Here is a 26,580-nt window from a genome sequence, read left to right as displayed (position 1 = left end):
TTTTTTTTTTTTTAAGATTCTTTTCCATTACAGGCTATTACAAGATCTTGAAAAAAATGTAAAAACAAAAAATATGATTCATGAAAAGTACACTTAGATATAAGGGGTCTTTTGTGATTCCATATGAATTTTAGGATTTTTTTTTCAATTTCTGTAAACAATGTTACTAGATCTTTGACAGTGATGGCATTGAATCTGTAGGCTGCTTTGGTTAGTGTGGACACTTTAACGATATTAATTTTTCTAATTCATATATATGGGATATCTTTGCAAAAAGGAACAAAAGAAAAAATGGAGATAAAGAGAACATACCTCAGAATGCAGTTGGAGGATTAAATTAAATCATGCATATTAAGTGTATAGCATGGAGGCTTCTGGTGTTGGAAATCTCATGGGCTAGGAACCCCAAAACTGTTACAAATACCTAAAAATTATGGATAAGGCACTAACAAAAAATTACTCCAAATGTATTCAAACTTATGAGAAAGAATAGGAAAATACCAAGTGCCAGAATTGAAGAAGAAAATGAAAACTACGTTGAAAATTTTGCTGTTATTGCTGAGTTGCTAAGGTGTGTCCAACTCTTGAGACTCCATGGACTGTTGCCTGCCAGGCTCCTCTGTCCATGGGATTTCCTAGGCAAGAATACTGGAGTGGGCTGCCATTTCCTTCACCAGGGGATGTTCCTGATCCAAGGATCAAACCCACGTCTCCTGCATTGGCAGGCAGGTTCTTTACCACTGAGCCACCAGTTACACTGGGCAAAAGATGTAGCTTGAAGCTGGTATGAAAGCATGAAAGCTGGGAGTCTGAACTGAGATTCTGCATAAATGGGACCTCAGTGAAAGGGTAAATTTGGAGGAAAAAAATCTACCTGTAGCACAGGGAGTCATCAAGGACGTTTGTCTGTTTGGTCCTGGGACAAAAAATTCTGAGAGAATATTATTTCTAACCTAGAATTCTATGCAAAGATAAGTTATCATTCAAGAGTAAGGATGGAATAAAATTTTTAAACGTGCACTTCTCAAAATATTTACCTTTCATGCTCTCTTTAAAAAGCCAATAAGGACTGTGTTCCTTTGAAATGGGAGAGTAAACCAAGAAAGAATAAAATGTGAGATATAGGAACCAGGGTATCCAACACAGGAGAGAAAAGGGGATTCACAGAATGATAGTGAAAAGAAGTCCCAGGATGACAGATCTGTAGCAGGCTAGAGCAATGAGTAGAAATTGCAAGAGAGAATAGATGGCTTCCAGGAGGACAGTCTCAAAAGAAAAAAAAAATGATGGACAGAATACCTAAAGTGTTTAAACAAATTGACATCTTTTCATTCCTTTTAAAGGACCTGAGGATGAATTAGTGATAGAAACAAAAAACTAAGCAACTTTAAAAGGGAGGCAATTAATAACTCTAAGAAAAACAAATCATTGTATTAAAAAAAAGGAACTTGGAACAGTTGACAGAACTTCTGGAAGAGTTGATAGAACTTTTCTTCTTTATCTTGATATATACCTTCCATATCTATATCTTTATCAAAACTCAGTATACAACACACACACTACTATATCTAAGATAACCAACATGGACCTATGGTGTAGCACAGGGAACTCTACTCAATATTCTATGATAACCTATATGGGGCAGGGGGGAGTCTGAAGGGGAATGGATATATGTATGTATGTAACTGGGTCACTTATTTGTATGCCTGAAGCTAACACAACATTGTGGATCAACTATACTCCAATAAAATTAAAAAAAAAAACTTGGTATACCAAAAAAGGTAATTTTATGTATGTAATTTATACTTCCATAAACCTGATTTAAAAAAAAAAAATCAAACTGTACTTTTAAAATGGGTATATTTTATTGTATACAAATTATAACTCAATAAAGTTGATTTTTTAAAAAGGGAAATATAGGGACTTTCCTGGTGGTTTAGTGGCTAAGAGTTGGTGATCCCAATGCAGGAGACTTGGGTTTGATCCCTGGTTAGGGAACTAGATACCACATGCTACAACTAAAGGTCCTGTATGCTGCAACTAAGACCCAAAGCAGCCAAATAAATAAATGTTTTTAAAAAAAGGGGGGGGGGGAATGTAACACTAGTACACTATATAACTCAGCTGTAAATAAGTCCCTCATAATTGATTTAATAAAAATTTTGATGCTACTTTATTGGGAGATTAAGGAAGAGGGAGCTTATGTACATTGGAGAAGGGCAGACAAGGTGCTAAATGAGTCAAATCCTTACTTTCCATAGTGCATTACAATAGATAATATCTAAAACTTAAAGAAAACAGTACTATAAATATGGTACTTAGAAATTTTGAGGGCATTATCAGAAGGAAAAAAAGAAGAGCTGAAAGCAGTTGCTTCTGAAGAGTAAGAATAATAAACAAGGAAGGACAGTGCAGGAGACCCTTGTTATTTACTTTAAGTCTTGTAACTATTTGACTCTTTAAATTATATATATATATATATGTATATTATTTGCATATACAATATATATACTAACACAAAGATAGCATGAAAACATAATCTAGGAACAAACCTAAAAAAGGTAAATAAGATTTTTATGAAGAAAATTATAAAACTTTATTGGGATATGTTTTAAAAGACTAAAATAAATGGAGAAATTCTAAGTGAATTAGAGCCTCAAATGTAAGAAGCAAGATTAAACTTTTATATGAAATTTTAAGAAAATCTCTTTTAAGATGTTAAAATAGGGAATAATTTCTAAAGCAAAAACCAGAAATCACAAACCATAAAAGAAAAACTGAAAAATCAATTTCAATAAAATTTAAAAGCTTCTATTTCTCCTAGAGCCCAGATTATAGTCCATAAACATGTTCCACAAAAAGAAACCATTTGAGCTGTTTCTTTAACCACTTTATTAAGACTGACATCATAGTCAAAATCAAGGCTTTTAAAAGAAATATCTGATTTCATTTCTGAATATAAAGTAATATGAAGTAAACACATGAAGTATTATTGTCAAAAAAAGTTGACACTGAATCTAATTAAATTTAGATCCAAACTCCAGTTTACAAGAAAATACTGAAAAAGAGAAGGAAGTTAGCCAATGTTCACTGCAGCATATATACAACTGCCAAGATATGTAAACAACCTGTGTCCATGGACAAATGAATGGATAAAGAAAATGTGGTATATGCATACAATGGAATATTATTCAGCCATTAAAAATAGTGAAATCTTGGCATTTGCAACAACATGGATGGAACTTAAAGGCATATGCTAACTAAAATAAGTCAAACAGAGAAAGACAAACACCATATAATCTCACCTACACATGGAATCTAAAAACAAATAAACAACAACAAAGCCAAGTTCATAGTTACAAAGAATAGACTAGTAGTTGCCAGAGGTCAGCGGTGGGAGGTAAGCGAAATAGGCAAAGGGAGCTAAAAGGTACAAACTTCTAGTTATAAAATAAGTAAGTCATGGAGATGCAATGTACAACTTGGTGACTATAGTTAATGATACTGTATTGTCCCAGGTGGCGCTAGTGGTAAAGAATCTGCCTGCCAATGCAGAAGACATAAGAGATGCGGGTTCAATCCCCAGGTCAGGAAGATCCCAAGGAAGAGGGCATGGCAACGGTCACTCCAGTATTCTTGCCTGGAGAATTCCATGGACAGAGGAGCCTGGAGGGCTACAGTCCATAGGAGTGCAAAAAGTCAGACACAACTGAGCACGCCCACAAAGGAAGGGAAAGGCCATGTACATATCTGAATTTTTTGTTCTTTAGTGTACAGGTAAGTTGAAAATATTAATACATCTGTTTGCAGTCACCAGAAATAGTAGGACAAAGTTTTTTCAGACATAGGTAAGACTGAATCCTTCGTCAGTCTGATAAATATGAAATACTACTATGAAGAAAATACAAAATCTAAGTACTTTTATATTATCAGCACCAGTTATAAAAATGGAGCTCACTCACCCAGGGCCTGGGAGAATGAATGAGCCAATAATCTCTTTTGATAAGTCAGAGAAAGAGGTTTGGGCAGCTGAAATAAAAAGTGATAAGCCAGTAAATCAGTGAAATTGTATGATGAGATAAGGCAAAATGAAGTAGAAAAGAATGCCACAAGGATAAAACCAAATGAAATATGTTGAAAGAATACAACATAGCTGATATGACGTCCACCTCCAATAATCTATAAGAATATACATTTAGCAAATGCAATGCAAATGACAAAGATGGTAAATTAAAATGGTAAAATACATTTTAAACAAAGAAGCCAAATAAAGCTAATATACTACTGTGGTCTTTCTCTGAGAAAAGCAGAAACCACATGGGATAACCTCACAGTAAAATTTGAGGAACTCAATCTGTAGGAAGTGGGTAAAAATAAAAGAACCAAAAGCGAATAAACTCAAAACTCAAAGGTAATATTCTTATCTACCAAAAATCTTATTGAAAAAGAATCAATGTTTAGGAAGTCGCCTTTTAGGCTTCCCTGGTGGCTCAGATGGTAAAGCATCTGCCTGGAATGCGGGAGACCCGGGTTCAATCCCTGGGTTGAGAAGATCCCCTGGAGAAGGAAATGATAACCCACTCCAGTACTCTTGTCTGGAAAATTCCATGGACGGAGGAGCCTGGTAGGCTACAGTCCATGGGGTTGGTTGCAAAGAGTCAGAAACGACTGAATGACTTCACTTTTTCACTTCTTTCTTGTGGGCAAAAGGGAAGAGAAATAAATTGGCTCAAAGAAGCACTGCTTTTAAACCACAGCACAGCTGGAGGTTGTTACTTTCTCCCTTAAGGAGCTACGTGTCATCCCTTAGCAAACAACTGCCTCCTCAGGCTGTCTCAACTCTTCAACTGTTTATATGTATTTCCATTGCGCTTCCTACAAGTTCACGTTGATTCCAATCAGACAGTTCTGAATTTTGGCTCAAGTTTGACTTTGTTCTTAATGGTTATTCAGGAGGCTACTTATGTTCCTCCACAGGTCAGTTCTGTTGCCTTCTACTCCAGGTGAGAATGCAAGCTGACGTGACAAAGCCAGGATTTCAGGAGTCACTGGTACAAGAGAAACCAAGCAGATAGCAAAGAGAGCAGAGACCTGCTAGTCAAAGTCACAACTTAAGAAAGCTCAGAGGTAGGAGTATAGGTAAAGGATGCTGTGTAAGTGATGTGGAAACAGGAGTAAGGAAGGAAAAGAAATGAGATCGTGAAGAATGAGTTAACAGAGAAGGCAATGGCACCCCACTCCAGTACTCTCGCCTGGAAAATCCCATGGACGGAGGAGCCTGGTAGACTGCAGTCCATGGGGTCGTGAAGAGTAGGACACAACTGAGCGACTTCCCTTTCACTTTTCACTTTCGTACATTGGAGAAGGAAATGGCAACCCACTCCAGTGTTCTTGCCTAGAGAATCTCAGGGACGGGGGAGCCTGGTGGGCTGCCGTCTATGGGGTTGCACAGAGTCGGACGTGACTGAAGCGACTCAGCAGCAGCAGCAGCAGCAGCAGCATGAGTTAATGAGGATTCTGATCTCAGGGATGAGGAGAAGCCCTAAAATAAGAAGTGATCAAAACCATAAGAAGAGGTAGTGGCTTGGGAATAAAATGTCCTTTTGGCAGTTACTTTACTCTTTACCTCATGCCCTCTATTAATAGTTGCCCCTAAGCCTCTATGGGTTATAGGAACTTATTTGCATGGAACTCCCAGGATCTCCAGTTCCAGACTAGGGCAAAAATAGCATTTCTAAGATCTACAGATTAGGGAGTAGAGAGTCTAGTTTATATCTCCATACTAAACTTTTAGACAGTAACTAAAACAGCTCTTGGGAAGACCACTAAACACCCTAAGCTTCTTGGTAAACCTGGCATCTAACCCTGTGAAAGAACACAGTTCTCTTCTCATTATCCTAGAGAAATCCTCCATTTCTTCCCTAAATAAGAAACTGTACTCAAGAAAGCCACACACCCAACATGATAGTATTAGAGATCTCCCTTCTGATCAGAAGCACCAAAATCTACTTGTATGAAAGCACAGAAAGACAAAAGAAGGCCAAAAAGTAAAAGGAAATGTCTATATACACTAAACTTCTGGAAGCCCTGGCCAGGGAAATAAGACAATAGAAAGAAATGAAAGGCATTAAGATTAAAAAGGAAGATGTAATACTGTTTTTATTTGCAAGCAACATGCTGTATATAGACAATCTTAAAGAATCTATAATTTAAGAAAGTTAAGGGGTAAAAGGCTAATACATAAAATCCAGCTGTGTGGCTATATACAAGTAATAAACAATTAGAAAATAGAATGAAAAGTACTAGTTACAATATTATCAAACTGATGAAATAGGAATAAAATTACTGAAAGATGCTCAAAATATCTATACTGAAAATAATTTAAAAAAACACTACTGAGAGAAATTACAGGCAATCTAAATGAGTAGATGTCCAAGGATTCAATATTAAGATGTCAATTCTCCCCCAAAATGACCAAAAGATTCAGTGCAATGCCAATCAAAATCCCAGAAAGCGTTTTTCTGGCTAAAAACTGGCAAACTAATTCTAAAATTTATGTGGAAATACAAAGGACTTAGAATAATCAAGGCAATCTTAAGGAAAAGGAACAAAGTTGGCAGATTTATAGTACCTGATTTCAATACCAACTTTATAAAGTTAAGATAATCAAGACTTTATTAAATGTAGTACAGAAGGAGACAAGACAAACAGACCAATGGAACAAAGAAGAGAGAAGAGAAATAGCACACACATCATCAGTCAGCTGATTTTCAACTAAGGCACCAGAGCAACTCAATGGGGAAAGCAAAGTCTTTTTAACAAATGATGCAAGAACAACTGAATATTCATACAGAAAAAAGTAAACCTTTATTCCTATAACACTTTTAGATGTAAACACAAAAGAATATCTTTTTATGCTTAGGGTAAGCAAAGATTTCTTAGGATACAAAAAACACCAACCACAGGGGACTCTGCTGGCAGTTCAGTGGCTAAGACTCCATGCTTCCACTGCAGGGGGCACAGGTTCAACTCCTGGTTGGGGAACTAAGATCCAGCATGCCTCGTGGTATGGCAAAAAAAAAAAAAAAAAAGTACTAACCATAAAAGAAAAAATCGGTAATTTGGATTTCATCAACATTTAAGACTTTTGGCCATCAAAGTCACCATTAAGAATATAAAAAGGCAAGCCAGAGACTGGCAGAAAATATTCACAACACATATCTGACAAAAGGCTTGTATCTATAATATACAAAGAATTTCTATAATCTATAATAAAAACTGAAAAAAAAAGGCAAATGTCTTGAATAGACATTCCATGAAGATAAACAAATGGTCAATAATCACATGAAAATGTGATGAGCATCATTATTATCAGGGACATGCAAATTAAAACCGCAATGAGATAGTGTTACGTAATACCCACTAGAATGGTTAAAATTAAAAAGATTGACAGTACCAAGTGTTGATGAAGATGTGAAGCAAATGCAATTCTTATACACTGCTGACAGAAGTATAAAATGTACAACCACTTAGAAAACTATCTGGCATTTCTCAATACAGTATATTCTACAAACTATAATGTAATTTTTTTCAAACTGTAATATTTTTACAAAAAGATCTGCAGAACAATGTTCATAACAGCTTTATTCATATATCTAAAATTTTGAAACAATGCAAATGACCATCAACAGAAAAATGGGTAAATAGTGGTATTCTTATTCAATGGAATACTACTCAGCAATAAATAAGAACAAACTAGTTATACTAGTAATAATATGAATTTGAAAAATACTATGTTGAACAAAAGAAACCAAAATAAAATTATATGATTTCATTTATATATAGTTCATGAACAAGCAAAATTAACATATGGTGACAGAAATCAGAATAGCAGTTGACTTTAAAGGTGGGGGATTAACTAAAGTGAAGCACAAAGGAACTGTGAGAGGTGATGGAAATGTTCTAGATTTGGATAATGATAACCTAGTGGCTCAGATGGTAAAGAATCTACCTGCAATGTGGGAGACCTGGGTTTGATCCCTGGATTGGGAAGATCCCCTGGAGGAGTGCATGGCAACCCACTCCAGTATTCTTGCCTGGAGAATCCCCATGGACAGAGGATCCTGGCAGACTACAGTCCCATGGGGTCACAAAGAGTTGAACACGTTGAGCAACCGAGCCACAGCATAATCTGAGTGTATATAACTGTCAAAACTCATCAAACTATATACTCAATATCTATTTTACTGTATATAAACATAAAATACATTTATACACAGTAAATGGGCACTGTGTATACACATACCCTGGTGGCTCAGTGGTAAAAGAATCTGCCTGCCAATGCAGGAGACTCAAGAGATGAGGGTTTGATTCCTGGGTGGGGAAGATGCCCTGGAGTAGGAAATGGCAACCCTCTCCTGCATTCTTGCCTGGACAAGAATAAAAAACTGGCTACCATCTACAGGGTTGCAAAGAGTTGGACTCAACTGAGCATGCATGCAAAGGAAGGGAAAGGCCATGTAAATATCTGCATTAATTTTTTGCTCTTTGGTGCACAGATAGGCAGAAAGTATTAATATATCTGTTTTCAATCACCAGAAATAGTAGGAGAAATTTTGCTCCCCAACTCAAACAAGATGGCAACATTATCAGAATGAATTTTTTCCAAAGGACATCAATTTTAGAATAGTCAACAGTGGATCTTTCTCAGTTTATGTGCCACAAACCATGGGGGAGACTGCATCCTCATATCCGTAGGCTCGCAATATAATTTTTTTTAAATTTTTATTTACTTGCTATATCATTTTTAAAATAATTTTATTTATTATTTATTTATTTTTGGCTGTGCTGGGTCTTCATTGCTACACGGTCTTTTCTCTAGTTGCAGCAAGCGGGGGCTACTCTCTAGTTGAGGTACTCAGGCTTCTCATCGTGGTGACTTCTCTTGCTGTGGAGCATGGGCTCTAGTGCGTGGGGGCTTCAGCAGCTGTGATACGTGGGCTCAGTAGTTGCGGTTCCCAGACTCTCGAGCACAGGCTCAACGATGTGGCACCTGGGCTTAGTTACCCTGAGGCATGTGGAATCTTCCCAGATCAGAGATCAAACCTGTGTTTCCTGCATTGGAAGGCAGATTCTTTACCACTGAGCCACCAGGGAAGCCCATTCATGTTAGTTGCTTAATTAAAGGAGACTAAACTTCCAAATACTATCATGTGAAGGAGCCGAAATTTTTTAAAGTTTCTTCCTATTTCTTTCCACTCAATCTCTCATCTGCAGAGTCAGTTGGTGGTCTGATTTCTATTACTATACATGAAAATGAAAGTGAAAGTTGCTCAGTCATGTCCAACTCTTTTGACACCCCATGGACTATACAGTCCGTGGAATCTCCAGGCCAGAATACTGGAGTGGGTATCCTTTCCCTTCTCCAGGGGATCTTCCCAACCCAAGGATCGAACCCAGGTCTCCCACACTGCAGGCAGATTCTTTACCAGCTGAGCCACCAGGGAAGCCCCTACTATACATAAGTTTTGCTTATTCATGAACTTTATATAAATGGAATCTTCTGAAGTACATTAGAAATGTATCTTTTTTATAAAGATGTAGTATGACTGAAAAATACTGGAAACTAGTGACTGTGACAACTGAGTGTCTAAATCTTTACTAGTAACCAAACTAAACAGCAGCTGAAACATGGGCAACAAAATATGGGGTACTAGAATATATTTTTTAAAACACATTGTAAACTGCAATGCATTGGGAAAACAAGATGATATTTATTTTCAACAAATAAACAAAAAAAATCAATAAATAGTTTTTCACCTTAAGTTTCTGATATATGTGGCGCAGAGAATCTGCAGTTCCCATGTCAGCTTCATCAGGAATACACACGATATCTAGCTTCATTTTCATCTTGTTGAAGTCTGCACACAAAGCCTTTTGGACATCCTTGGTTGTAATGACAATGACTTCTATAGCATGAAAAAAAAGGAAGGAATAGTGCAAAAACTCTCATTCATTTAGACCGTGGTTACACTACTTCAATTAGATTTGGTCTGTTTCTAGATTTAGTAATGACAGCTAATATTATTGAGATTTTGCAACATACTTTACATGCATCTTCTCAATTAATTCTTACAGAAAATTATTTAAAAATTGTAAAATTCCTCCATTTTACAAATGAGGAAACTTGGACTAAAAGATATGAAGTGACTTTGTTCAGGGTACATAAAACCAGTAAGCAAGAGATCTAAGATAAAACATGTTAATATATTAAACACTACTTCTTCCTGACATAAAGAATGCAAAAGAGCACTTATTAAACCATATACCAATGAGATTCTATTCTATTCTAGTTTTAATTTTTGGTCACACCATGCTGCATGTGGGATCTTAGTTCTCCTGACCAGGGATTGAACCTGTGTCCCCTGCATTGGAGGCATGGAGTCTTAACTACTGGACCACCAGGGAAATCCTGGGATCACATTTTAAAACTTCATTCACTACAAAGAGAGAGCTATCACCACTTCCCATCAGATGGCTATTAGTGTTTCACTGATGATCATAACGAATCCAGTAACAGACAATTTCCATGTAATAGATGCCTTCACCTTATCCATATAGCCATCAATTAACAAAAACTTGGGGTTCTGTCATAGATCTTTGGCAGGGTAATGTAATCCACTGCAATATAACATGTGTTGCAGATATCTGAAGATTAGATTTTAGCATCTCTAAAGTGTAACAATTTCTATATGTGTTTCATGATAGTGCTCAATTACCTCTCCCTTTCACTATAATCATTCTTTTTTTCACTTTCTTCTTTTCTTTCTTCCTTCCTTCTTTCTTCCTTTTCCCACTTAGCTTTCTTTCAGTCATTAACTCACTCATTCAACCAACAAATACAATTATATTTAATATGTAAATTCAGGCACTGAGAATTCAGAAATGAACTAAACATGGCTCCTATTCTTAAGAAACGTAACATGAAATTTTAGACATGAAAATGGTTAAGGAAGGCTTCATGGAAGGGATGGCTTTTGAGGCAGGCCATGATGAACTCAAGTCCAATTTAGTATATACCGTATATAAAATGCTGATGTTACAGAGATGAATTAGACACAGTACCTGCTCTCAGGAAGATCAGTCTAACATGCCACTAACTACAGCATAAAGCAGACCTTAAAAGGTACTGAGATAGAAAAACGAAGTGTGATGAAAACATAGAGGACAGGGTGACTGACACTGTTTGGGATTTCAAGAAGGTGACATTTCCATACGGTGGAGAGATTTTAGGTCGAATGAAGGGAGTTAACTATAAACATGGGACAGTCTCATAATTGGACCAGTCAGTTCTGTTCAGGCACTCAGTCATGTCTGACTCTTTTTGACTCTACGGACTGCAGCACACCAAGCTTCCCTGTCCATCACCATCTCACGGAGCTGGCTCAAACTCATGTCCATCGAGTCAGTGATGCCATCCAGCCATCTCATCCTCTGTCGTCCCCTTCTCCTCCTGTCTTCAACCTTTCCCAGAATCAGGGTCTTTTCCACTGAGTCAGTTCTTCACATCAAGTGGCCAAAGTATTGGAGCTTCAGCTTCAGTATCAGTCCTTTCAATGAATATTCAGGACTGATTTCCTTTAGGATTGACTGGTTGGATCTCCTTGCAGTCCAAGGGATTCTCAAGAGTCTTCTCCAACACCACACTTCAAAAGCATCAATTCTTCCCCACTCAGCCTTCTTTACGGTCCAACTCTCACATCCATACATGACTACTGGGAAAACCATACCTTTGACCAGACGGACCTTTGTCAGCAAAGTAATGTCTCTGCTTTTTAACATGCTGTCTAGGTTTGTCACAGCTTTTCTTCCAAGGAGCAAGCGTCTTTGAATTTCATGGCTGCAGTCACCATCTGCAGTGATTTTGGAGCCCAAGAAAATAAAGCCTGTCACTGTTTCCACTGTTTCCCCATCTACTTGCCACAAAGTGACCAGATGCCATGATCTTCGTTTTTGAATGTTGAGTTTTTCACTCTCCTCTTTCACTTTCATCAAGAGGCTCTTTAGTTCCTCTTCACTTTCTGCCATAAGGGTGGTGTCATCTGCATATCTGAGGTTATTGTTACTTCTCCTGGCAATCTTGATTCCAGCTTGTGCTTCATCCAGTCCCACATTTTGCATCATGTACTCTGCATAGAAGTTAAATAAGCTGGACGACAATATACAGCCTTGACATACTCCTTTCCCAATTTTGAATCAGTCCATTGTTCCATGTCCAGTTCTAACTGTTGCTTCTTGACCTGAATACAGATTTCCTGGGAGGCAGGTAAGGTGGTCTGATATTCCCGTCTCTTTAAGAATTTTCCAGTTTCTCGTGATCCATACTGTCAAAGGCTTTAGCATAGTCAATGAAGCAGCAGTAGATGTTTTTCTGGAAATCTCTTGCTTTTTCGATGATCCAACGGATGTTGGCAATTTGATCTCTGGTTCCTCTGCCTTTTCTAAATCCAGCTGGAACATCTGGAAGTTCACGGTTCATGTACTGTTGAAGCCTATCTTGGAGAATATTGAGCATTACCTTGCTAGCATGTGAAATGAGTGCAATTGTGCAGAAGTTTGAGCATTCTTTGGCATTGCCTTTCTTTGGGATTGGAATGAAAACTGACCTTTTCCAGGCCTGTGGCCACTGCTGAGTTTTCCAAATTTTATGGCATATTGAGTGCAGCACTTTCACAGCATCATCTTTTAGGATTTGAAATAGCTCATCTGGAATTCCATCACCTCCACTAGCTTTGTTTGTAGTGATGCTTCCTAAGGCCCACTTGACTTCACATTCCAGGATGTCTGGCTCTAGGTGAGTGATCACACCATTGTGGTTATCTGGGTCATGAAGATCTTTTTTGTACAGTTCTTCTGTGTATTCTTGCCACCTCTTCTTAATATCTTCTGCTTCTGTTAGGTCCCTACCATTTCTGTACTTAATTGTGCCCATCTTTGCATGAAATGTTCCCTTGGTATCTCTTCATTTTCTTGAAGACATCTCTAGTCTTTCCCATTCTATTTTTTCCTCTATTTATTTGCATTGATCACTTAGGAAGGCTTTCTCTCTCCTTGCTATTCATTATGGAGAGACTAATGCTAAGCAGGGCTATGAACTTCCTAAAATAATGAACTATATGAACAGAATGAACAAAGAGTTTATAGATCAACTCCAGAATATCATGTTTAGGAGTCATTCTCCAAATTCTGAGTTAGCCTCATTCAGAAGGAATTTTCTATATAACAGGCATTTAATATACCACAAAAGACTATCCCCAAATATAACTAAAGATATATAGCAAGAGGAAAAAAAAAAAGTGATAAATGACAAAGCCATAAGAACTTATTAAAGGAAAGTAGTATATTTAAAAGTGTATTAAGATGTGTCATTCACCTGTGATACTGAGTTCTAAAAAGAAAATCTTTTCTAAAACACATTTCAATGTCAATATCATACAGACCACTGCAAAGAAGTGTTCATGGGTCTGTCTCAAGAAAGTATGAGTGGAATAAACACTGGATCATAAGCCTAGGGCCCAGGATCTGGCACCACCTCCATCTGGTATTCTAATCTGCTATATCTAACCAAAGGACACCCCAAACTCATTGTGGCCAAAGCCAAACTCACTGTCTTCGTTCAAACCTGTTCATTGTCTTACATTTCCTCTCCTATTACTGACATCACCATCCACTTAGCTACTTACCGAAGCAGAAAGTAGAGGGAACTCATCCCTTTCTTTCTACTACCCCTCCCCATGAATCAACAACTTTCCCAAATGGGCCTTCTTCACCATCCTTAGCACTAATGCCTTAGTTCAGGCCCTCTTTGTTGTTAGCATGGACTTTTGTATCAATTTCTTAACTCATCTCCTTGCTTATAGTCTTGACCCCCTCACACTAATTCTTCATACAGCTCCCAAAGCAATTTTTTTAAAAATCTGTATTTCAAATTTATTACCATGAAGTTGTTCACATTTGCTTATTATCTTTTTTGTTTGTTTGCTTGTTTTGACTGCGCTGCATGGCTATAGTATCTCAATTCCCCACCAGGGACTGAACCTGGGCCACGGCAGTGAAAGTGCAGAATCATAACCACTAGACCACCAAGGAACTCTCTTGCTTATTAACTTTTAATGTCTGTAGGATTTGTGGTGATGTTTCATCTTTCATTCCTGTTATTAGTAATTTGTGTCTTCTCCCCTTTTTTTGATCAGTCTAACTAAAGATTTAACAATTCTATTGATATTTTTTTTAAAGAGTCACCTCTTGGTTTTACTGATTTTCTCTAATGCTTTTGGCTTCTATTTCACTTACTTCTACTCTTATCATTTTTATCTCCTTTCTACTTGAGTTTCATTTGCTTCTCTTTTTCCAGTTTGTCAAAGTAGAAACTTAGATGATAATTTGAGACATTTCTTTTCTAACAGAGAACTTAATATTATAAAATTTTCTCTAAACATTGCTTTAGCTACATCCCTCAAGTTTTAAAACACTGAATTTTCATTTTCAGTAAGTTAAAAACATTTTCTAATTCCCCTTGTGGCCAGATGGCCAAAAAGCACAAGAAAAGATGCTCAACATCACTAATTATTAGAGAAATGCAAATGAAAACTACAATGAGCTATCACCTGGCACTGGTCAGAACAACCATCACCCAAAAAAAATCTAAAAACAATAAATGCTAGAGAGGGTGTGGAGGAAAGGGAACCCTCCTACATGGTTGGTGGGAATGCAAATTGGTACAGCCACCATGGAGAACAGTATGGAGGTTTCTTAAAAAAACCCAAAATTGAAACTACCATATGACCCAGTAATCCCACTCCTAGGCATATACCCAGAGAAAACCACAATTCAAAAAGATACCTAAAAAAAAAAGATACATGCACCCCGATGTTCAGTGCAGCACTATTTACAATAGCCAGGACATGGAAGCAACCCAAATGCCCATCAACAGAGGAATGGATAAAGAAGATGTCATATATATACTTGGTGGAATACTACTCACTCATAAAAAAGAACAAGATAATGCCATCTGTATCAACACTGATGGACCTAGAGACTGTCATACTGAGTCATGGAAGTCAGACACAGACAGATAAACATCATATGATATTGCTTATATGTGGAATCTAAAAAAAAGGAGTACAAATGAAGCCTGTATAGAAGCAGAGCCACAGATGTAGAAAACAAACCAGGGGGCAAAGAGGGAGAAGGAATAAATTGGGAGTTTGGGATTGATGTAGAAATACTACTATATAAAATAGGTAACTAATAAGAACCTACTGTATAGCACAGGGAACTCTACTCAATACTCTGTAAAGGCCTATATGGGAAAAGAGTCTACAGAAAGAGTGGATATATGTGTATGTATAACTGATTCACTTTGCTGTACACCTGAAACTAATACAATACTGTAAATCAACTATACTCTAATAAAATTGTTTTTTAAATTTCCTTTGTGTTTTCCTCTTTGGGTTATGTACAAATATGTGGTTTGATTTCCAAATACTTAGGGATTCTCTTGATACCTGTATGTTATTGATTTCTAATGTAACTCTACTGTGGTTAGAGAATATATTTTGTATTATTTTAATCTTCAAAGAATTATTGAGACCTGTTTTATTTCAAAAAATACAGTCTATCTTAGTAAAAGTTCTTAGCATTTGAAAAGAATTGTGCATTCTGCTTTACTAGGTGGCATGTTCTATAAATGTCAATTAGGTAAAATTGTAAAAAATCCTAAGGAATCCACAAAAGGCTGCCAGAATTAATAATAAGTGTATTTAGCAAAGTTGTAGGATACAGGGCAGCATAAAAAAGCTATGTTTTTATGTACTAGCAATGAATTTTCTGGAAATTGAAATAATTACCATTTATGATAACACCCTCTTCCAACAACACAAAAGAAGACTCTACACATGGACAACACCAGATGGTCGACACCAAAATAAGATTGATTATATTCTTTGTGGCCAAAGATGGAGAAGCTCTATACAGTCAGCAAAAACAAGACCAGGAGCTGACTGTGGCTCAGATCATGAAGTCCTTATTGCCAAATTCAGACTTAAATTGAAGAAAGTGAAGAAAACCACTAGACCATTCAGGTATGACCTAAATCAAATCCCTTATGACTATACAGTGGAAATGAGAAATAGATTTAAGGGACTAGATCTGATAGACAAAATGCCTGATGAACTATGGATGGAGGTTTGTAACACTGTACAGGAGACAGGAATCAAGACCATCTCCAAGAAAAAGAAATGCAAAAAAGCAAAATGGCTGCCCGAGGAGGCCTTACAAATAGCTGTGAAAATAAGGGAAGCGAAAAGCAAAGGAGAAAAGGAAAGATATACCCATTTGAATGCAGAGTTCCAAAGAATAGCAAGGAGAGATAAGAAAGCCTTCCTCAACGATCAGTGCAAAGAAAATAGAGGAAAACAATAGAATGGGAAAGACTAGAGATCTCTTCAAGAAAATTAGAGATAGCAAGGGAACATTTCATGCAAAGACGGTAACAATAAAGGACAGAAATGGTAGGGACCTAACAGAAACAGAAGATATTAAGAAGAGGTGGCAAGAATGCACAGAAGAACTATACAAAAAAGATCTTCATGACCCAGATAATCACCATGGTGTAGTCACTCACCTAGAGCCAGACATCCTGGAATGTGAAGTCAAGTGGGCCTTAGGAAGCATCACTAAGAACAAAGCTAGTGGAGGTGCTGGAATACCAGTTGAGTTATTTCAAATCCGGGAAGATGACGCTGTGAAAGTGCTGCACTCAATATGCCATAAAATTTGGAAAACTCAGCAGTGGCCACAGGACTGGAAAAGGTCAGTTTTCGTTCCAATCCCAAAGAAAGGCAATGCCAAAGAACGCTCAAACTACCACACAACTGCACTCATGTCACACGCTAGTAAAGTAATGCTTAAAATTCTCCAAGCCAGGCTTCAGCAATACATGAACCACGCAGAGTACATCATGAGAAAAGCTGGGCTGGAGGAAGCACAAACTGGAATCAAGATTGCCGGGAGAGCTATCAATAACCTCAGATATGCAGATGACACCACCTTTATGGCAGAAAGTGAAGAAGAACTAAAGAGCTTCTTGATGAAAGTGAAAGAGAAGAGTGAAAAAGTTGGCTTAATGTTCAGCATTCAGAAAACTAAGATCATGGCATCTGGTCCCATCACTTCATGGCAAATAGATGGAGAAACAGTGGCTGACTTTATTTTTCTGGGCTCCAAAATCACTGCGGATGGTGATTGCAGCCATGAAATTAAAAGATGCTTGCTCCTTGGAAGGAAAGTTATGACCAACCTAGACAACATATTAAAAAGCAGAGACATTACTTTGCCAACAAAGGTCCGTCTAGTCAAGGCTATGGTTTTTCCAGTGATCATGTATGGATGTGAGAGTTGGACTATAATGAAAGATGAGTGCTGAAGAATTGATGCTTTTGAACTGTGGTGTTGGAGAAGACTCTTGAGAGTCCCTTGGACTGCAAGGAGATCCAACCAGTCCATCCTAAAGGACATCGGTCCTGGGTGTTCATTGGAAGAACTGATGTTGAAGCTGAAACTCCTATACTTTGGTCACCTGATGCGAAGAGCTGACTCATTTGAAAAGATCTTGATGCTGGGAAAGACTGAGGGCAGGAGGAGAAGGGGACGACAGAGGATGAGATGGCTGGATGGCATAACCGACTCAATGGACACGGGTTTGAGTGAACTCCGGGAGTTGGTGATGGACAGGGAGGCCTGGCGTGCTGCGGTCCATGGGGTGACAAAGAGTCGGACACAACTGAGCGACTGAACTGAACAAATAAATACAATAAAATATGTGTAAGTCCTATACACTGAAAACTATAGAGTAGTTGTGTAAGTTAAGAGAAATTACAAAAGGCCTAACTAAAAGGAGAGTTATATCATGCTCCTCAATCAGAAGGCTCAATACTGTTAAGATGTGAGTTCTCTTTCTACTGATATATGGATTCAATTCAGTCTTAATCAAAATTCTAGCAAGTTTTCTTGTAGAAATTGATAAGCTGATTCTGAAATTTATATAAAGATACAAAGGACTTAAGAGTAGCGAAAACATGAATTTAACCATTTTAAACTTTAGTTTAATAATCCTTTCAAGACTTCCTTGTGCTTCCACTGTAGAAGGCATGGGTTTGATCCCTGGTTAGGGGAATTAGGATCCCACATGCCTTGTGGCACAGCCAAAAAAAAAGGCTCTTCACTGATTTCCCATTGCTTTCAAGAAAAAAAAAAAATCTAAATTCCTCAACATGGAATACAAGGCCCTTCATAGTATAATGCCTGTTCATTTCTCTCATTACATTTTTTCCCTCTTACGCTCGATATTGCTGCTGTTGTTTAGTCACTAAGTCATGTCCGACTCTTTGTCAACCCCATGGACTAGAGCCCACCAGGCTCCTCTGTCCATGGGATTTCCCAGGCAAGAATACTGGAGTAGGTTGCCATTTCTTTCTCCAGGGGATCTTCCCAACCAAGGGATCAAACCTGTATCTCCTGCATTGCCAAGCAGATTCTTAACCAGTGAGCCACCAGGGAATACACACTGATGTTACAGCCAAATAAAATGAAAAGTAGTTATAAAAAAAAGAAAAGAAAAGTCGTTGCGAGAATATGTGCTGATCATGACTCTATCTCTGCAAAATTTACTACTTCTGTATGGAATACTTCTGGTCAGAATGTCAATCTATTTTCCAAGAGTCAATTCAAGGGTCAGCTACTCTGTAAAGTCTTCTCTGAATCTCGCAAGTTCAAACAGTATCTTCCTTATATTAATAACAAGCACTTATAATGTGCCTCTGTTATAACATTTATCACATTACACAATGATAATCTGTTTACATATGTATCTCTCCACTAGACTTTAAGGTTCTAGAAATCAGGGCTTGAGTTAACCTTTTCAATTCCGTACTCCAGTGTTTAATATACTACCTGGCACATACAGGTTCTCAGTAAATACTATGAGGCATGTGGTCGTTCTCATATTATGTTCTGATATCCTTCCAGGGTTATCTTGGATCACTGTGGAGACCAGCTCTAAAAGAGAAACACTTAGCACTATCTTCTCAACCTTTTTCACACAGCAATAGAATACTCCAAAGTTTCTAATTTAAAGAGGCCAGTCTCCAGCCAACATTGAGTCCTAGTCTTCTTTCATTCATTTCTCTCACCCTCATAAAGCTGATAAATTACTAGGATAAAGAACCCTAAAAGTTTTGTGAGTATATCTCATTGCCATGACTCACCTTCAAATCCAACACGCTCAAGCAGGTTCAGTGGGTACCAAATTAAAGGTTTGTTGCCGACTGGAAGCAGAGGTTTGGGAATACTGGAAGTCAGGTCTGTCATTCGCGATCCCCCTCCAACTGCCATTACAACTGCTTGAAATTCCATTTTTAAAAACTGTAATCACAGAGAAAACCAAGAGAAAAACGTAATAAAATCAATGTACACACAGTATTAATCTTATTTTTATTTAGGTTATTGATATTCACTTATGACAAACGTCATTTCCAACACCAATAACCAGAATAAGAAAGACTCCTTAGCCACAGTATAAACATCACATTTATCCTATTCTCTTACTGATAAATACTCTCATTTCCAGCCTGGGATTATGGGCTAGAGGGGGGACATGAATAAAACAAAAATCTGGCTCTTGCTCTTGAATTGTTGACAATTAAGAGAAGACAAATGCAGTAAATTACAATACAACATCATTAATGCCATGACAAGGATATATCTAAGGTACAGTAGGCATATATAGTGACAGTAACACCTAAGTCTTCCTAGAAAACATAGGGAAGGTTTTATAGGAAAGTGATGCTTGAGCTGACTCTTAAAGGAGTAAGAGTTTACCAAGTTGGTTTCTGATATGTGAGTTTGTATTCCCTGAAAAAAATTTTAAAACTTCTGACTAGAATTAACAGCACAAAGACAAGCACATTAGATCTCTGAAAAGTATGAAATGACTTAAGATGCTTCTATTAATTCAGCCACCTGCTCCCATTTTTTCATTACCCCCAACTTGAAATATAACACTATAAACTCAAATGTAGGCTTGTATCTTAACCTAGGTTTGCAGAGCCCAATTACAGAAACAAACCAAGTTAATTTCTTTTTTTCAGACTCAAGGTGATAAATGAAACTGTTTGACATTCAAAAAAAAAAAATCTCTTTACAGCTGCTACCACATAAGAGAGGCACATTAAAAGCTCACAAATCCTTATTGATTTAAAATAGAAGTACTATTTGACTCACAACAAATGATGTAACCTTTTAAAAACAAAGTGAAATTCAATGCTCTGGAAACAAAAACGTATTTAACACCAAACTGGGAAATAATGTTGCTCCTTTATCATAATTTTGATCAGTCCTGGGCTCCTCACATCAGTATCTAAACTGCAACACACACACACCATACACCCCAGCACAAAGTAAAGGCTCTTACACAACATCCACAACGTAAAGATACGGTACTTTCAATTCCAGCAGGCACTGCCTCAGATTGGTATTTAACTTCAATCTGGCATTATATAAATCTCATAACATCTGATGTTACTATGAAAAGTATTAACACTGGATCCTTAAGAGTTAAAAGACCTGAGTTTGAGTTCTGGTTCTGTCACTCACAGGTGAGGTAATCAGGGGCCTGACATTTAAAACTCAGCATCCTCAGTTTCTAGAAAAGAGCCTGGTGGTTAAGTTCACAGGCCCTTTAACCAGACTGCCTGGATTTTAATTCTAGCTCTACCATGAATTAGCTGTAAGATCCAGGGCAAGCTACATACCTTTCCCAAGCCTCCATTTTCTTAATTTTCTAAGGTGAGGATAATTAGTTTCTACTTCACAGAGTTGTTATAAATATTAAATAAGTTAACCCAAGTAAAGCACACAAAACAATGACAAGCATTATACAAGTTTTTGATAATAGACAGGTCATGGAAACTTTCTGTGCCAGCTGAACCATGCTGTTGCATAATTCTGGTCCCTGAATCGCTATTCTTGCTTCCTTAGTTGCCTTTCTCCTGTGTCCAGTATGTAATCACCAATTAAAGACTCAGTTGAAGAATCACCTTGTGTATAAAGACATTCTTATCCCTTCCCACCCTCTCAGAGAAGTAACTCTTTTCTCCTTAAAGGCTTCCATTCTACTATATACAGATCATCTCTACCTTTCAGGATTCACTGCCCATTTTAATTTTCATTATTTCTTGGCAAGTGTGGCATGTAGGATCTTACTCCCCTCTCCCTCAACCCACCCCCTAGGGATGGAGCCCACTGCCCCTGCATTGGAAGTGTGGAGTCTCAACCACTGTACTGCCAGGGAAGTCCATCTGCCTGTTTATTTAAATGTCTATTTCCTTTGAGTTCCTTGACTGTCATCGCTGTATTCCCAGTACCTGACATAATTCCTGTCAGATGCCAGGCATTCAGTCAGTACTTGTGGAATGAGCATCTGTGAACCTCACAACAACCCAGAGTATGCGTCAAGCTCAAACATGTGCAGAAGGGACATTAGAACCCAGATCACTAGGATCTGAGGTTCCTGCTCTCAACGAGGCTCTGGGTGATAATCATGAACATAACTGATAACAGGCAGCCTGACAAATGTCTCAATGTCACTGCCACGACTCTGAGCGATGGGAATCAAGGCAATAACTCGCTAGCCACTCAGGCTTTAGAGAGGGTGTTCTTGTCATCTTCAACCTGCCTCCGATACAGCCCTCACTGCCTTCTCCCTTTGTAAATTGATAAAAACCCCGAATCACAACTGATCTCTCAGCCAGACTTTATTGTATTGCTCTTTGTATTTGTATCTTGCACCTAAAACAACCAAAAACAGAATAAAAGAACGAAGGACTTTTAAGTGGAAAGGATCAGGCACTGTGCGCAGGGCGTCCGGTGCTCACTCGCTGTGACTTCCAGCAGATCCTCCCCTCCCTGAAACAATTTCCTCAACTTTTGCACAAGGTGGCTGGCTCAGATGCTCCCCGAGCTTCCTTTTAGTTCGGGCACTTGGCTCCGCGGCCAGGTCCGGGAGGCACTCGAGCTGGCGACTCGGGCTCTGCACCCCTGCCACCCCCTCGGGCCCTCCTCTGCAAGGCTTGAGGAGCCCGCCTCCCTCCGGTGAAGTGAGGCTCGGCGGCCTCCACCGCGCGGCTCCCCCCGCCAGCCCGCTCGTGCGCGGCCTGGCAGCGCAGAAGCCGCAGCTTTACCTCAGGTCCCCGCGCGCCGCCACGGTTCCCAGCGCTCCCCGCGCTCCCCACGCTGCCGCCGACTGACAGCCAAAAGGCGCAGGCGCACGATGGCCGGGCAGATCGATGGGACGCGCTGGGCAGGCCCGCAGAGAAGAAAACGAGCACCGAGTAATAGATGACGGCGGAGACGGGCGCCACTGGGAGGAGGGGAAGAGTAGACGAGGCGGGGCCGCCGGAGCCTTTTCATTCATTCACAAATTACCAACGCCCACGGAGCGTCCCTCACGTTGCAGGAGAACTAGTTCCAGTCTCTTCCTTCAGACAATTCTTCTAGGACCTGGTCCCTACTACCACTCTGCGGAAGGACAGCTTATTGGGAGCTGCGGTTTAGGGCTGGCCAGTGGAGAAATCACCAAGGATTGCCAAGGTTTTCTGTGACCAGTGAGGTCTAATGTGGCCACTCAACGTTGGCTTTCTGAACCAGATTATTATGGTATGGAAAACATCCACCTTTAGCCATCAAAAGTTGGTCGGGAGTGTGGGATTCGGGAAGATCTCACGGTAATGGTGGGGAAAATCCCCTGGAGGAGGGCATAGCAACCCACTCCAGTATCCTTGTCTGGAAAACCCCTTGGACAGAGGAGCCTGGCGGTCTACAGTGCATAAGGTTGCCCAGAGTCAGACACTACTGAAGCGACTTAGCAGCACTGTGATGGTGATACTGAACAGTGGCTTGGAGAGAGTGAGTCAAATGAATATCTTGGGTAAGAGCCTTCCAAGAAGACTAGCCAGCAAGTGCAAAGGCCTTGGAGAGAGAAGGCAACTTCAGAGAACAACAAAGAAGCCAACAGAGCTGAAGAAAAGTGAGCTGGGGGAGAGTGGATGACGGCAGAGGAAGCCAGAGAGACAATGGGGGAGAAGGTAGAGAATTCAGATCCTGTGGGTCTTGTAGGCGTTGTGAGGATCTTGACTTGTGCAGAGCAGCAGCGATATAACAGGCTTTTAAAGGATCACTGTGGTTGCTGTTTTGATAAAGAATCTCTGCTTCCAGAGACCAGTTAAGAAGCTGCAACATCCGGATGGAGAACCCAAACAGCTGAGTCTAGACTCCAACAATTGTGAGATAACAATAAAATAATTCTTTTTTGTTTGTTTTGTTTTAAGCAGTACATTTTAAAGGAAGATTGTTAAGCTGCATTATCTGGTTTTGGGTGGGGGTTGTGTGGTTTCTGTTTTGTTGGCTGCGCTGCTGGGCTCAAGCGATCTTAGTTCCTCAACCAGGAATTGAACCCAAGCCTTGGCAGTGAAAGCATGGAGTCCTAACCACTGGACCACCAGGGAATTCCGTAAACTACATTGAATAACAGGAACAATGGTCGTTCTCTCTTTTGGAAGCTTCCTCTTTTTCTATCCATCTCTTTTTAATAATATTTCTTTCATTTAAAAAAATGTATTTGTTTTATTTTTGGCTGCCTTGGATCTGTTGCTGTGCAAGGGCTTTCTCTGGTTGGGTGAGCGGAGCCACTCTTGCTTGTCGTGCACAGGCTTCTCGATGCCGTGGCTTCTCCTGTTGCAGAGCACAGGCTCTGAGGCACGAGGGCTTTAGCAGTTGTGGCACACAGGATTAGCTGCTCAGTGCCACATGGAGTCTTTCCCAGCCAGGGATCAAACCCATGTTCCCTGCATTGGCAGGTGGATTCTTAACCACTGGACCACCAGGGAAGTCCTCTATCCATCTGTTAAAACTTTAGTTACCTTAGCTCCCTGCCAGTTAGGAAGCGGAGTCTAACTTCTGCAATAAAAATAAAGGAATTTGACTTCATTCAACAATATTTATTGCATGCCTAATATGTGCCAACCAGTGTCTGAGATCCTAGATAGTGGGACTACAACAATCACCAAGACAGGACTTGTAATTTTTCCCTGACTTTCAGCCAGAAGAGTAGGAGCTCAGCCTAGAATGTACTGAAAAAAAAAAAAAGTCCTGTGGCTACATCCATAAAACTAGCCTATCTGTGCCCTGCCTCTCTTTCACTTAGAATGCTGGTGATGAGTTATTGGAAAATTACTTAGCTCTAAACACTGAGTTGGTAAAGGGAGCCATGGAGTGATTGCTTTGGCCACAGGAGACCTGAAACTTGATTACCATTTCCTTCTGCAGCAAGATTATTTCTCTCTTTGGTATTAGCTCAAGCAAGCAGAAGCCTTGGGAATTACAGCATGGTTTTGAGGTGAGAACTAGTTATGAAGTAAGAACAGCATTCAACCTCATATCTGGCATCCATTTTAAATGCTCATGTTTAAATTAGCAAGTGTTTTCAGGGAACTGGAGGACTTTCTCCTCTAGTTGAAGAAAGTAGTTGAAGGATTACTTCAATTTAAACTCACTTTAAATTATTCCCTTGGAGCAGTATGTTTTGGTTTCTGGCCTCTCTACAGTCTTAAAAATTACCGGAAGCTTCAAAGAGGTTTTGTTTGTATAGGTTGAATCTGTCGATACCAACCATATTAAAAATTCAAACTGAGAAATTTTAAAAACATTAATTCATAAAAATAGAAACAAAACCATTACATGGTAACAGTTACACTTTATTGAAAACAACTATGTTTTCAAAAGAAAAAATTTAGTGAGAAGAATGCAATGGTTTCATCTTTCTTTTGCAAACCTCATTAATGTCTGGCTTAATGGAAAACAGCTGAATTTTCCCATCATTTGTGATATACGGTTTGGGGTGATGAAAACCTGATCTCACACAGATACATAGTCGGAAAAAAGAAAGAGATTTTAATAGTCTTTGTCAAATAATTGTGAGTATTCTTCAGTACTACACACTAAACTCAAGAAATGGTAGTTTGTTAACGATTAGTTGTGATATAGAATCATTTGTATCAATGAACATTTTGTACTGTTATAATACTTGCATTTTGAATAGGCATTTTACCCATGCATGATTTTGCAACTTGATGCATTGCTCATTTGTAAAATACTGATTCACTAAATTATGCAGATCTTCCCAATGTTGACTCATTATACAATATTTTTTAAATCACACTTGTTAATACCACCACCAATCATTAGAAGAGTCCTTAATGGAGACTTCTGTGGTGGTACAGTGGATAAGAACCTGCCTGCCAGTGCAGGGGGCAGGGGTTTGATCCCTGGTCCAGGAAGATTCCACATGCCATGGAGCAACTAGGCCCGTGCTCCACAGCTGCTGAAGCCTGTGTGTCTGGAGCCTGTGCTCTGCAACAAGAGAAGCCACCACGATGAGAAGCCCGTGTACCACAATGAAGAATAGCCCTCAGTCTGCAACTAGAGAAAGCCTGTGTGCAGCAGTGAAGACCCAGAACAGCCAGTAAATAAATAGATAGACAGATAAAGTCCTTAAGAATGCTGGCAAGCTTGGGACAAGTTTCCCAAACTTCTTCTTTTCTCTTGAAAGCTCAGATATCATCGTTGTTAGTGGTTTTCCTTGAAATGACAGGCTTACTTCACTCATCTTGATAAAGTTTGTCCAGTTTGTCAGTTGTTCTTTCAAGAAAATACAGTGTTCTGTGAAAAAAGCAGGAGTTCACAAACGAAACAATGGCGCGAGTTTTCTGGAGACAGTCATCATACTTATTTCGTATGCACAGAAGTGTTACACGTGTACTTCCATTTCATCACATAGAATATTAAAAAGACGTGTGCTCAAGGACAAAGATTTAATAAAATTATTTTATTGCCTCATCAAAGACATTCTTAAGTAGAACTGCCTTTGTTTTATTATTTTTTAGTTTTTTTATGGTAAGCCTGTGGCAGTGAAGAATACAGTGACTTAATACAGTTTGGCATCACTGCTCTGACTGATGCTAAAGCACCAGCTGTTTTATCCAGCATTGCTTTTGCATGATCAGTGCAAATATCAGTACAGTGAAGGAGGCAGAGTTTCAGTATTATTATGAAAGTAATATTAACTCAACAGACCCCCTGAAAGGGTCTGGGGATGCTGAGGTCCACGGAGCATGTTTTAAGAACGGCTGCCTTGTGGACTTCTTGCTGGCTCCCACTGCTTCTGCTTCTTACATTATGGCACTCACCACAAAGGACTGTCATTCTCCTTTTTCAGGTTTTCTATATCACACTGGGAACCCCCTGAGGACAAAGACTGTATCTTATTTGCTAAAAAGACTTTATATCTGCAGAGAGAGGTCTTTGCAGATCTTAGAATCTGGGACATGCTAAGTAAATAATAATTGGGTGAATTAGAAATTTCTCATAAATTTTCCCTTGTCATCCCATTTGGTAGTACCAAAACTG

At 38.9% G+C, this 26,580-nt stretch overlaps 1 protein-coding gene across 1 annotated transcript in view; it reads right to left on the bottom strand.

Annotated features, from left to right (window-relative positions):
- EIF2B3 (eukaryotic translation initiation factor 2B subunit gamma) overlaps positions 1-22,395 on the bottom strand; it is a 114,839-nt gene extending 92,444 nt beyond the window's left edge. The window contains exons 1-3 of the mRNA XM_027537445.1: positions 22,299-22,395; positions 19,326-19,482; positions 9,820-9,968 (exon numbers count right to left, since the gene is read on the bottom strand). Of these exons, the coding sequence (XP_027393246.1) occupies positions 9,820-9,968; positions 19,326-19,473 (297 nt within the window). The 5' untranslated portion in view covers positions 19,474-19,482; positions 22,299-22,395. The remainder of the gene's footprint in view (positions 1-9,819; positions 9,969-19,325; positions 19,483-22,298) is intronic.
- Between the last annotated feature and the right edge of the window lie 4,185 nt (positions 22,396-26,580).

Source organism: Bos indicus x Bos taurus, chromosome 3, assembly GCF_003369695.1.
Source record: "Bos indicus x Bos taurus breed Angus x Brahman F1 hybrid chromosome 3, Bos_hybrid_MaternalHap_v2.0, whole genome shotgun sequence".
Taxonomy (NCBI): Eukaryota; Metazoa; Chordata; class Mammalia; order Artiodactyla; family Bovidae; genus Bos; species Bos indicus x Bos taurus.
Note: the sequence above shows the minus strand (reverse complement) of the source record. Positions and strands in the feature narration are given on the sequence as shown.